We start from the raw sequence: 14,864 nt of genomic DNA, 5'->3' as shown, positions 1-14,864 counted from the left end.
CAGCAGGGCAGCCGTGGGCGGATGTGTATGGTGTATTCACTCGATGTTATCGTGCATTGCGCTGTCAGTGGTATTTTGATAAAAGAATTTGAACAACATATAAGAAGCGTATAAATTATTAAACAGTAAAACATTAACATTTAAGAAGTAAAGTTACATTAAGTACTACTGCTGTGCCTTCGGGTATACCTCATTTTTTGTTTGCCCATTACATGCTTAAATGTATACATTTTTTGGTGCACCTACCCGAGAACACGCGACATATAACCGAGCGTGGGAGAAGCATGGATTTTAAACACGCGTTGAGTTCATCTGCTGGTCTCCCTCGTGGAATAACTGGTAATGTTTGACTAAAATCTACAGCGAGTAAAACGACATTACCTCCTATTTTTTTTTTTACGATCTCTGAGATTTTGCTTTTTTCGGTTCAAGGCTTCATAAGCTCTTTTATGTTGTATGGTGTACTTATCCCAAACCATCATCTTTGAATGTTGCAAGACTTTCGCCTTGTATGTAGATCGGGGTAATTACATTCATTGCATTCCTAGTCTGAATCACAATCTGATTGTATGGGTGGTTACCTGGCACTGTAGGGTTGCCACCCGTCCTTTAAAATACGGAATCGTGCCGCGTTTGAGAATGAAATTGCGCGTCCCGTTTTGAATCAATACTGGACGGGATTTATCCCGTATTTTTTTTATCATTTTTTTTTTAAAGCAGCGTCTCATGCAAATCATCCCACACGCATTTTATGAAGATGCCTCCTTTCCTACTTTTGATTGGGTAATACTTGATGTCATCGTTAGTTTGATTGGTGTTTTTAACTGTCCAGTGAGTAGGGCGTGTCTTTCAACGGAATGAAAAAAAGGCCCACCTGACGACCCACCCATTCCATTTTTATATATATAGATATATATACATATATATACATATATATATATACATATACATACATACATATATATACATACATATATATATATACATATATATATACACTAGCAAAATACCCGCGCTTCGCAGCGGAGAAGTAGTGTGTTAAAGAGGTTATGAAAAAGTAAAGGAAACATTTTAAAAATAACGTAACATGATTGTCAATGTAATTGTGTTGTCATTGTTATGAGTGTTGCTGTCATATATATATACATATACACATATACACACACATATACAGATATATATACATATACACATATATTTTTTATATATATATTTTTTATATATATATATATATATATACACATACATACATACATACATACATATACACACATAGATGCACTTACAATAACATAGAAATCAATATAAACAACATTAACATCATTATCATATGAGAATATGAAGTAATATATAAGAAGCATATTTCATATAAATATAAATAATTAAACAGTAAAATCTTCTTGTATAATTTGCTACCGTGGCTTTTCGTTGGTCTGTCCAGGATATTTAAATCACCTGTAGCTTGCAAACTGTTTCACCTATTGACTTGAAATGTGGTACACATATAATACGTCACGTCTGCTATCCGCTTTATGGGTGATGAATGTATTACTCTTTTTATGTTTATTTTATTTTAGAATCAACTCCTATCTGCGCACACCAGGGCGGCCGTGGGCAGATGCGTATGGTGTATTCACTCCATGTTATCGTGCATTGCGCTGTCACTGGTATTTTGATAAAAGAATTTGAACAATATATAAGAAGCGTATAAATTATTAAACAGTAAAACATTAACATTTAAGAAGTAAAGTTACATTGAGTACTACTGCAGTGCCTTCGGGTATACCTCATTTTTTCTTTGCCCATTACATGCTTAAATGTATACATTTTTTGGTGTACCTACCCGAGAACACGCGACATATAACCGACCGTGGGAGAAGCATGGATTTTAAAGAAGCGTTGAGTTCATCTGCTGGTCTCCCTCGTGGAATAACTGGTAATGTTTGACTAAAATCTACAGCGAGTAAAACGACATTACCTCCTTTTTTTTTTGTACGATCTCTGAGATGTTGCTTTTTTCGGTTCAAGGCTTCATAAGCTCTTTTATGTTCCATGGTGTACTTAATAAGTACTAATTATCCCAAACCATCATCTTTGAATGTTGCAAGACTTTCGCCTTGTATGTAGATCGGGGTAATTACATTCATTGCATTCCTAGTCTGAATCACAATCTGATTGTATGGGTGGTTACCTGGCACTGTAGGGTTGCCACCCGTCCTTTAAAATACGGAATCGTGCCGCGTTTGACAATGAAATTGCGCGTCCCGTTTTGAATCAGTACTGGACGGAATTTATCCCGTATTTTTGTAATCATTTTTTTTTTAAAGCAGCGTCTCATGCAAATCATCCCACACGCATTTTATGAAGATGCCTCCTTTCCTACTTTTGATTGGGTAATACTTGATGTCATCGTTAGTTTGATTGGTGTTTTTAACTGTCCAGTGAGGAGGGCGTGTCTTTTAAGTACAGTCTGCAAAGTGTTGGCACTGAGATGTGGCGTCAGCGCCATACTTGAAGCCCCTAACGTTGCGGTCAGCAAGTCGGCCAACATCCGCCATGTGCCGTCTTTCAGTTGCGAGAAGCAGATCATAGAATGGTTGAAACTGTTGCCCCTAACGTTGCGCCACGGCGTGTGGTTCGTTTATACCTCGTGTCTTCTCATTAAACTTTTATCTCGCGAATATGTTATTGCAATCCGCAGCTGGAGCGTTTCTATAAACTTTATTTAAACTTACGTTTTACACCGTGGTTTGTTTCCCTTATGAACATGCATGTATGCTTAACTCGCTCCGTTCTCAATTGTTTAATTAATTTTTTGCTCTTCGCTGTTTGCGGCTGTTCCTCCATTTCCCCCTACTTCGTTCTTTTATCTCGCGAATATGTTATTGCAATCCTTAACGGGAGCGTTTCAATAAACTGATTGAAAATAGTTTTGCATTTACCTTTTTAGTAAAAGGTGAGCTTTTAAGCCTGAGAAATCACCCCGTAAATGCACACGTTTAATTGCACATGTGTTAATATGTATGCTTACACAGTATTAAAAGACAGTCAAAAATTAACGTCATTTACCTTCGTTCCCGCGTGCGACTCGTGCTGTAAATCTCTTCCTTGTTTTTAGTTCACGTGATTACGTAGGAGGCGTGATGACGCGATACGTGACTCCGCCTCCTCCATTACAGTGTATGGACAAAAAATATGTTCCAGTTATGACCATTACGCTTTGAATTTCGAAATGAAACCTGCCTAACTTTTGTAAGTAAGCTGTAAGGAATGAGCCTGCCAAATTTCAGCCTTCTACCTACACGGGAAGTTGGAGAATTAGTGATGAGTGAGTCAGTGAGTGAGTGAGTCAGTCAGTGAGGGCTTTGCCTTTTATTAGTATAGATATATATACATACATATATATATACATATATATACATACATATATATATACATATATATACATACATATATATATATACATACATATATATACATACATATATATATACATACATATATATATATATACATACATATATATATCTATAATAATAAAAGGCAAAGCCCTCACTGACTGACTGACTCACTCACTCACTCACTCACTCACTCACTGACTGACTCACTCATCACTAATTCTCCAACTTCCCGTGTAGGTGGAAGGCTGAAATTTGGCAGGCTGATTCCTTACAGCTTACTTACAAAAGTTAGGCAGGTTTCATTTCGAAATTCAAAGCGTAATGGTCATAACTGGAACATATTTTTTGTCCATACACTGTAATGGAGGAGGCGGAGTCACGTATCGCGTCATCACGCCTCCTACGTAATCACGTGAACTAAAAACAAGGAAGAGATTTACAGCACGAGTCACACGCGGGAACGAAGGTAAATGACGTTAATTTTTGACTGTCTTTTAATACTGTGTAAGCATACGTATTAACACATGTGCAATTAAACGTGTGCATTTACGGGGTGATTTCTCAGGCTTAAAAGCTCACCTTTTATCAAACGCGGGAAGAAAGGTAACTGACGTTGTTCACTGTCTTTTAATACTGTGTAACCATACATATTAACACATGTCCAATTAAACGTGTGCATTTACGGGGTGATTTCTCAGGCTTAAAAGCTCGCCTTTTACTAAAAAGGTAAATGCAAAACTATTTTCAATCAGTTTATTGAAACGCTCCCGTTAAGGATTGCAATAACATATTCGCGAGATAAAAGAACGAAGTAGGGGGAAATGGAGGAACAGCCGCAAACAGCGAAGAGCAAAAAATTGATTAAACAATTGAGAACGGAGCGAGTTAAGCATACAAGCATGTTCATAAGGGAAACAAAGCACGGTGTAAAACGTAAGTTTAAATTAAGTTTATAGAAACACTCCCGCTGCGGATTGCAATAACATATTCGCGAGATAAAAGTTTAATGAGAAGACACGAGGTATAAACGAACCACACGCCGTGGCGCAACGTTAGGGGCAACAGTTTCAACCATTCTATGATCTGCTTCTCGCAACTGAAAGACGGCACATGGCGGATGTTAGCCGACTTGCTGACCGCAACGTTAGGGGCTTCAACTATGGCGCTGACGCCACATCTCAGTGCCAACACTTTGCAGACTGTACTTAAAAGACACGCCCTCCTCACTGGACAGTTAAAAACACCAATCAAACTAACGATGACATAAGTATTACCCAATCAAAAGTAGGAAAGGAGGCATCTTCATAAAATGCGTGTGGGATGATTTGCATGAGACGCTGCTTTAAAAAAAAAAAAGATAAAAAAAATATGGGATAAATCCCGTCCAGTATTGATTCAAAACGGGACGCGCAATTTCATTGTCAAATGCGGCACGATTCCGTATTTTAAAGGACGGGTGGCAACCCTACAGTGCCAGGTAACCACCCATACAATCAGATTGTGATTCAGACTAGGAATGCAATGAATGTAATTACCCCGATCTACATACAAGGCGAAAGTCTTGCAACATTCAAAGATGATGGTTTGGGATAAGTACACCATACAACATAAAACAGCTTATGAAGCCTTGAACCGAAAAAAGCAAAATCTCAGAGATCGTAAAAAAAAAAATAGGAGGTAATGTCGTTTTACTCGCTGTAGATTTTAGTCAAACATTACCAGTTATTCCACGAGGGAGACCAGCAGATGAACTCAACGCGTGTTTAAAATCCATGCTTCTCCCACGCTCGGTTATATGTCGCGTGTTCTCGGGTAGGTGCACCAAAAAATGTATACATTTAAGCATGTAATGGGCAAACAAAAAATTAGGTATACCCGAAGGCACTGCAGTAGTACTTAATGTAACTTTACTTCTTAAATGTTAATGTTTTACTGTTTAATAATTTATACGCTTCTTATATGTTGTTCAAATTCTTTTATCAAAATACCACTGACAGCGCAATGCACGATAACATGGAGTGAATACACCATATGCATCCGCCCACGGCTGCCCTGCTGTGCGCAGATAGGAGTTGATTCTACAATAAAATAAAATAAAGATAAAAACAGTAAAACAATCATCACCCATAAAGCGTGTGTGTGTGTATATATGTGTATATGTATATGTTGATATGTGGATGTGTATATGTATATATATATATATATATATATATATATATATGTAGATATGTATATATATGTGTATATGTATATGTATATATATGTTTATATGTGTGTGTGTGTATTTTATATATATAAAACACAGCAACACTCATAACAATGACAACACAATTACATTGACAATCATGTTACGTTCTTTTTAAAATGTTTCCTTTTTTTTTTCATAACCTCTTTAACACACTACTTCTCCGCTGCGAAGCGCGGGTATTTTGCTAGTACATATATATACATATACATATATATACATACATATATATATACATATATATACATACATATATATATACATATATATACACATATATATATACACATATATATACATACATATATATACATACATATATATACATACATATATACATGGTTGAAATAGTTTACTGCTGACGGAGAATGTTTTCTTCAGCGCTCTTTGGGGCTTTTCCTTGTTTTCAGTTCACGTGATTACATAGGAGGCGTGATGACACGATACACGACTCCGCCTCCTCCATTACAGTATATGGACAAAAAAGAGGTTCCAGTTATGACCATTACGTGTAGAATTTCGAAATGAAACCTGCCTAACTTTTGTAAGTAAGCTGTAAGGAATGAGCCTGCCAAATTTCAGCCTTCCACCTACACGGGAAGTTGGAGAATTAGTGATGAGTGAGTGAGTGAGGGCTTTGCCTTTTATTAGTATAGATATATTGTAACACACGTGCGCTTGGGAGGCAGGCTAAGAGCTTAACCGAGGGCAAAAAACAAGGGCAGGGATTAACGAAGTGCACTAACCTTTCTCCTCCCTCTTCTGCAGATCACCTGAACAGAGTCCCACTTAAAACTTCACCAGTTCCTGCACTCCTTTCCTAGCCACGCCTCCTTCTGTCCTCAATTCAGGCCTGAACACTCATGGACCCGCCTCTTCCTCCCGTACAACTATAAAAGCCAAGCACCTTCCCTTCCTACTCTGTTCCTATATGGATGTTGACCCAGACAGTGAGCTGTTTTTTCCTTGCAATTGTGTACAATATACGGGGTGGATCCCCAACTCTTTTTCTGCCTTCTGTCTCTTGTTTCACTATATTATATATATATATATATATTGTATATTATATATATTTATATATATATATATATATACTAGCCATGTGTGCACAACTACGTTGCGCGTGTTAAAGTTGTCTGTGAAGGGCTCCCTGTTTAAGCGCGGCTGCCAGTTGTGAACTGGGCCCTTCGTCGCACAGCATTATGATTTTTTATAAGGGAAACAAAATTACAAAACCCTTGGACATTGATTCAATAGGAATGGCCTACTCGGAATCACTGTCCGAATAGTAATTATGTGGTGGTGGAGGAGCATTTCTGCTTCTCTCCGTTCACAGTCCATCTCATTTTCACGATGCTGTTGTTTCCTCTCACGATCTCTTCTCAACCTTTCTCCAATCTCGCAGGTTGCTTTGTGGCAATCCAAAGAGCAAGGAAGAACCAATGCTTCTTTCTTGAACTCCAAATGCCGACTGATGGAAAATCACAGAAGTGTGTCTGACTTATATACTCTGACTGCCGACTCCAAGAAGTGGGTGAACATTCGATTTGGACGAAGTGCTGCCAACAACGGTCGATAGAAACACAAAAAACCACAGTCTCGACAACGAAGCAGGTGTCGACGCCAGATCTAAACACAAAGAGTGGTATCGACAGTGTTTGTAAAGAAAAGTAACAACCAAGGCAGTGTCAGGGGAACATGAATTCGCGGACAAACAAAGATCAAGATCCAAATGAAGATTATATATAAAGATTTGTTAATTTAAAGCACAACAATTTGTTTAGTTTGAATATCTGTGTTTTGAGGTGTGACTGGAGTACTACAGTCTTCAGTACTATAAGCCTGGAGGAGATTCTTAATGCAATGCCTATGTTTTAGATGTGTCTCTACTGCCATCTAGTGCTTCTTCTTCTAATTCATTCGCGGACAAACAAAGATCAAGATCCAAATGAAGATTATATATATATATATATATATATATATATATATATATATATATATATATATATAAAGCAAATACTAAAAACATATTCTAAAGATAATCCGTGAAATCACTCCTACTCAGCAAAGAGAGTATATATGAGAAGAAGGCCCAATCTAAAGTTGCTCTTCATCCATAATAAAACAGTGAATAAAACGAAAGGCTCAGCAACAGGCTCGGTCTGCTTTCTTTAGAATTACATGAACGGATTCTCAAAAGGAAAATTCATTTTTTTCCAAATCCATAGCATATTGAGAATAGCACTGTTTTTCCCTGGAGTTACAGAAGGTGCACTGGGATTTTTCCAGTTGAACAAAACAGTCTTTGTGCAAATAGTGTAATAAAGATTATCCGAGTAGATACTTCACAGCACACTTTAATCCAACCTGACATTACTCCAAATACTGCTGTTAAAGCATTAGGAGGGTTCAAGGCTATTCGAAAGATGTTTTGTCCAAAATAGTTTAGGTGTAGAATACTTTCAAAAAATTTGACCCTGTAATCCAGATGCTTAATGACATCACTCTCAGGTTAGTTCTTGCCCGTGGTATATGTTATACAATTTTCGATGAGATGTAGATTTAAGTTGTCACTTTCCAATATTTCATTGTACAAATTTGTAGCTCAGTAATAGAACAGAACATTACTGATTAAAACAGTTGCTGCATAGGTCCTCAAATAGGCATACTAACTACTGTATATTAAGAGCATATGGTCCATGCAACATATTTCAAAAATAAACAATCTCTTATGACCTGAACCAAAGTTCTCCTACTTTTGGTCATTTATGTTACAAATGATCAGAATTAAAGTGGCCAAAGGGTAATGGGATTGCTGCTTCAATCTATTGCTGAAGCCCACACTGTCCAGTACAGGGCTTTTGAAAGCTGAGTCTATTGGGCCAGCAACAGGTGCAAGGCAGAATCCAGCACTAGACAGATCCATCTCAGGGTAAGCTCAGTTAAACTTCACCAATGTAAGTCTGCCAGACCCCTTAAATTGTATGTCTCTGACATGCTGGAGGAAGTGGACATACAGTAGAAAGAAAATGGCAGTCTCCAAACAGATAGTGACCAGGCTGGGAATCAAATGCAGATCCGTGTCGCAGGGTCTAGGAAGCAATAACTCTGAACAATATGTGAAAATATCACCAGATTTAGCTGCTTCTGTTTTTATTTTAACACAATATACAACATATATTATAAATATTAAAGTGCATGGAGGATGAAAAGGGACTTAAAAGTAAGTAAATTAATACATCCCATTATCCAACCCGCTATATCCTAAACACAGGGTCACGGGGGTCTGCTGGAGCCAATCCCAGCCAACACAGGGCACAAGGCAGGAAACAAACCCTGGGCAGGGCGCCAGCCCACCGCATAAATAATTTTTTTCCATAACTAAAAGAATAAATACATCTGTAGAATAAATTAATTTCTATTCATGCCAAAGATGTATTGATTTATTAAATTCTTTATTTCTAGACTTACTAGGGGGCTTTGCCCCCTGCTTCCTTCGCTCGCCAACCCCCCTGGTTGCGCTACACGCTAGCTCTTTGTGGTTCTGCCACTCACGTATGGGGATGCGGTTGTACAATTTAAACAGATTGTTATTTTCATAGGAATTGTTACATATGCATAATAGAACTATTTTACATTACAGTGAGTAATTAACCATATTAAAAAATAGTAAAACGTAATAATTTGAAAGTGAATTATGTTTCATGGTGCATTAGAGTTATTCGTTGAGTAATATGATTTTGTTGTGTTTGGCTTTGAAATTAACACGCAAATACTTTTTAAACTTACACTTTTACTGTAAAACTTCAGTAAAAACAATTTTTTAAATTAAATTTTTGCCAATATTGCATTGAATTTTGATTCTGTGTTTTTAGACTTTTGGCTCTGAGATTTGTTAATTGTCTTTGCAAAATCTATTCTATCAGGAAACTGTTAATATTTTAATACAAATGGCATACAGTGGTGTGAAAAACTATTTGCCCCCTTCCTGATTTCTTATTCTTTTGCATGTTTGTCACACAAAATGTTTCTGATCATCAAACACATTTAACCATTAGTCAAATATAACACAAGTAAACACAAAATGCAGTTTTTAAATGATGGTGTTTATTATTTAGGGAGAAAAAAAAAATCCAAACCTACATGGCCCTGTGTGAAAAAGTAATTGCCCCCTTGTTAAAAAATAACCTAACTGTGGTGTATCACACCTGAGTTCAATTTCCGTAGCCACCCCCAGGCCTGATTACTGCCACACCTGTTTCAATCAAGAAATCACTTAAATAGGAGCTGCCTGACACAGAGAAGTAGACCAAAAGCACCTCAAAAGCTAGACATCATGCCAAGATCCAAAGAAATTCAGGAACAAATAAGAACAGAAGTAATTGAGATCTATCAGTCTGGTAAAGGTTATAAAGCCATTTCTAAAGCTTTGGGACTCCAGCGAACCACAGTGAGAGCCATTATCCACAAATGGCAAAAACATGGAACAGTGGTGAACCTTCCCAGGAGTGGCCGGCCGACCAAAATTACCCCAAGAGCGCAGAGACGACTCATCCGAGAGGTCACAAAAGACCCCAGGACAACGTCTAAAGAACTGCAGGCCTCACTTGCCTCAATTAAGGTCAGTGTTCACGACTCCACCATAAGAAAGAGACTGGGCAAAAACGGCCTGCATGGCAGATTTCCAAGACGCAAACCACTGTTAAGCAAAAAGAACATTAGGGCTTGTCTCAATTTTGCTAAGAAACATCTCAATGATTGCCAAGACTTTTGGGAAAATACCTTGTGGACTGATGAGTCAAAAGTTGAACTTTTTGGAAGGCAAATGTCCCGTTACATCTGGCATAAAAGGAACACAGCATTTCAGAAAAAGAACATCATACCAACAGTAAAATATGGTGGTGGTAGTGTGATGGTCTGGGGTTGTTTTGCTGCTTCAGGACCTGGAAGGCTTGCTGTGATAGATGGAACCATGAATTCTACTGTCTACCAAAAAATCCTGAAGGAGAATGTCCGGCCATCTGTTTGTCAACTCAAGCTGAAGCGATCTTGGGTGCTGCAACAGGACAATGACCCAAAACACACCAGCAAATCCACCTCTGAATGGCTGAAGAAAAACAAAATGAAGACTTTGGAGTGGCCTAGTCAAAGTCCTGACCTGAATCCAATTGAGATGCTATGGCATGACCTTAAAAAAGGCGGTTCATGCTAGAAAACCCTCAAATAAAGCTGAATTATAACAATTTTGCAAAGATGAGTGGGCCAAAATTCCTCCAGAGCGCTGTAAAAGACTCATCGCAAGTTATCGCAAACGCTTGATTGCAGTTATTGCTGCTAAGGGTGGCCCAACCAGTTATTAGGTTCAGGGGGCAATTACTTTTTCACACAGGGCCATGTAGGTTTGGATTTTTTTTTCTCCCTAAATAATAAAAACCACCATTTACAAACTGCATTTTGTGTTTACTTGTGTTATATTTGACTAATGGTTAAATGTGTTTGATGATCAGAAACATTTTGTGTGACAAACATGCAAAAGAATAAGAAATCAGGAAGGGGGCAAAAAGTTTTTCACACCACTGTATCAAGATCTCCTTTGGTGTCTGTTATCTGCGGGAGATGTACTACATTACCTTTCTTGGAAACATCCTTCTTCCTACAGTAATTCGTGCGATGGAAGACCAGACGGTGTTAACAATTGTAGATATTCTTTGGGATATTGCAAGTTAATGTTTTCATCTTCCGCATGATCACCACCAACTGTTTCAGCAAAATCTATTGATACACATTTAAGCAATTTGCTGTGTAACCAATCCACATTTTTGTTGTTGATTTGTTTGACTTCATTGTTTCTCTGTGCTTGGATTGCCCGTGTACTCATTTTTACCGTTGATAACCCTTCATGATGAAATTCTTCAATAAGATTTGGATATAATACGTCAACATTTATTAGAGCTGAGAGACCAGGAACTGTGTCTGTAAAAAGCATTCACATGAATGAGAGGGGAGAGTACCGTGTGCGTGGTTGAATATGGTTGAGAGGAGAGCGTGACTTGAAAAAATCTCACTGCCAAAGTCTCATCTTGTGGGACTTAAAAAAAATCTTCCAAAAAGTCTTGTCTCGTGCCAGGATTTTTTTATATAATAGAGAGATTTATTTTGTTGATTTATTTATTTACAGATTTCTTCATCTCTGTGTTAATGAGATGGGCAGCTCTAACCTTTTCCTAGAGCACTAGTTATTGGTCAGGTGGATTATGTTGATCTGCACTCCAATATCTTGGCCTTGCTTGGATGAGAAGAAATACTAGCTGGCTTTCTTGTTGGGTAATGACAGCTAGCCAAAAAAAAAAAAAAAAAAGAATCAATTTTTAGCTGATGGCAAACGCTTACAAATTCTTGCTACTGAACTAAGGTCATTAGCTAATGAAGTTGAAAACTGACCACCAAATGATTATGTTCAATTTGCTTGGAGGGGTTCATGGATAATTTGGCACAGCTAAATGCAGAGTTAGATATAGATGTAGACCCAGCAGCATTGGACAGACTTCAAGACGTTTCCCTCCAACATCAATAGAGGTTTAATTGTGGAAGGCATTGCATGACAAGAGTGAAGTGAAGAGAACAAGTCGATCAGTGGCTGTTGTTTCTGACTGGTTTGCCCCCTGGCCAATAATGCTTTAGGAAAAGCTTAGGGCTGCCCACATCATTAACAGAGAGATGAAGAAATCTGTAAATAAATAAATCCGTAAATCTGGAGATAAATAAATCCGTAAATCTGGAGATAAATAAATCAATACATCTTTGGTGTGAATAAATAGTATTCATGAACAGTATTTGAACAGTATTTGTTCATTTATTCAACATATTTATTTGTTTATTATTTTATTTATGGCAAGGATTTATTCATTGATTTCTACCAACATCATCTTTATTTATTTATTCCAAAGATGTATATATTTACTTTTAAATCACATTTCGTCCTCTATAAAAGTGTTTTTTATTGTATATTTATTTAGTAATCCCATGATGTTTAGGCACTGCCTTCTGCAAACTACCTTTAATAATGTCCATTCACGAAAGTGGATATTGATAAAACGTACAGTAAGCCATTTGCTTTGAAAACAGTGTAGTGATGATGTTAAAGACTGGACAAGGGGGAACACACCAAAACAGTGGAAACCCTATTGTGCATGAAATGACAACAACGGAATCTGTCAGTTTGAAATGAAAGTGAAGAGGCCGGCTCCAGTAAATACCTTGACGGCTGAGTGCAAGTAAACTGCTTCATGAAAATCAGTCTAAAATGATTAAAGGTATGTCGTGAGTTAGTTACAGAAAAACTATTGTTGTTGTCAGGGACATTTTTCACCCTGAACAGTATGTACTGTACATTATTTTGGCAAAGCTCAAGTTAAGCCCCTAATCTGGCTGTCAGCCTTGCTCTGTGTCAATGTAGCATCTGCCTCTTGACTTGTTCTTGTTTTAATTTGTCAAAATAAAACACAGGTAATGTGCGAAAAGGAATGACATTATTGGGTGTTTTCTACCAGCGGTCAATAGTCATTATTGGGTGTTTTCTACCAGCGGTCAATAGTCTTGTCTGTTAGATCAGTTGAGCCATCTGAAAATAACTTTGATAGTGGTTGCTTGCTTGAGAACCAGTATTCACATATTTACTTTACAGGTTCCAGAAAACAAGCACCATCACATTTTAATGCACCCATGTACACTCTGTTTAAAAGAAAGGCTTACCTTCCATGATAAATATGAACCAGGTAATGAAGAGGACCAATAGACAGTCATAAAAATCCATTAGCAAAGTGCTTTGGTAAATATTCCAAAAAGCAGCGTGCCTTACGACGGAGTCTGCCACAAGGGTACTTGACATGTGGTTTGAGAGGCAGCCTGGCACCACATGCAGAGAACACTTTCAGAAGGCTTCATCTCCAGGTGGGCTTCTGAGCCTGACTGCCCGAGACATGCTATAATCTTGGTAATTATATCCAATGGGTAGGCCTGACAGGCGATTAGTCAAATAAGATCCTGCTCACAACACCATGCACTGGAGTTACATAGATTCAGATACATACAGGGGTCGTCAAAAGTAGGCTTACTGTTGCTCGTATGGATAAAGATAGATAGATAGACATGCAGGTTATGATTATTACAATGGCTTTATTAACTCTATAGCTTTAAGAAGAAGACAAATAATACAAATAAATAATACAAAATAAATAAATAATAAACTCTGTGTTTTGCCTACTCAACCCTAACCCTAAACCTACTTTTGCCAACCCTTGCATATATATATATCTAATATATATATATATATATATATATCTAATATATATATATATATATATATATCTAATATATATATATATATATATATATATATATATATCTAATATATATATATATATATATATCTAATATATATATATATATATATCTATATATAGTGGAAAGCAGCCCGGACACAGAAAGGCAGACATCGTTATAAGTCACCCAACACACGCTTTATTTACAACTATTATATACAGTGCAGCACACAACCCCAGAACTCCCCCACAGTCCAGGCCTTTCCACTCCTCCCGAGCTCTGTCCTTCTCCTTTCCCAACTCAAGCCATTGAATGGAGGGAGGCGGCCCCTTTTATAATCACCCAGATGTGCTCCAGGTTCTTCCTGATAATCTTCCGCTGGCACTCCCCAGTGTGGCGGAAGTACTGGCTGCGCACCCGGGTCCCAGGTATGGTGGAAGTGCTGAGGACCAAGGCATTCCAGGCATCGGGGCACCCCCTGGCGGTGACCATGGGCCCCTATAGGGTTGAGCTATACATACACACATACAGTATATATATATATATATATATATATATATATATACTAGCAAAATACCCGCGCTTTGCAGCGGAGAAGTAGTGTGTTAAAGAGGTTATGTAAACATATATATATACATAAACATATATACATATATATACATATCTACATATACACATATCTACATATATACATATATATATATATATATACACATATACACATCCACATATATATACATATATCAACATATATATACACATACATATACACACATACACACACATATATATATATATATATATACACACACACACACATACAGACACATATATATACATATACATATTTACATATCTACATATATATACACATATATACATATCTACATACATAC

The 14,864-nt window shown here is 37.3% G+C and overlaps 1 protein-coding gene across 1 annotated transcript in view; it reads right to left on the bottom strand.

Moving 5' to 3' along the window:
• Positions 1–13,601, bottom strand: part of LOC127529633 (uncharacterized) — a 17,007-nt gene extending 3,406 nt beyond the window's left edge. The window contains exon 1 of the mRNA XM_051933831.1: positions 13,399–13,601. Coding sequence (XP_051789791.1) covers positions 13,399–13,534 — 136 coding nt within the window. The 5' untranslated portion in view covers positions 13,535–13,601. The remainder of the gene's footprint in view (positions 1–13,398) is intronic.
• Between the last annotated feature and the right edge of the window lie 1,263 nt (positions 13,602–14,864).

The sequence above is a fragment of the Erpetoichthys calabaricus genome, chromosome 1 (genome assembly GCF_900747795.2).
Source record: "Erpetoichthys calabaricus chromosome 1, fErpCal1.3, whole genome shotgun sequence".
NCBI lineage: Eukaryota > Metazoa > Chordata > Cladistia > Polypteriformes > Polypteridae > Erpetoichthys > Erpetoichthys calabaricus.
Note: the sequence above shows the minus strand (reverse complement) of the source record. Positions and strands in the feature narration are given on the sequence as shown.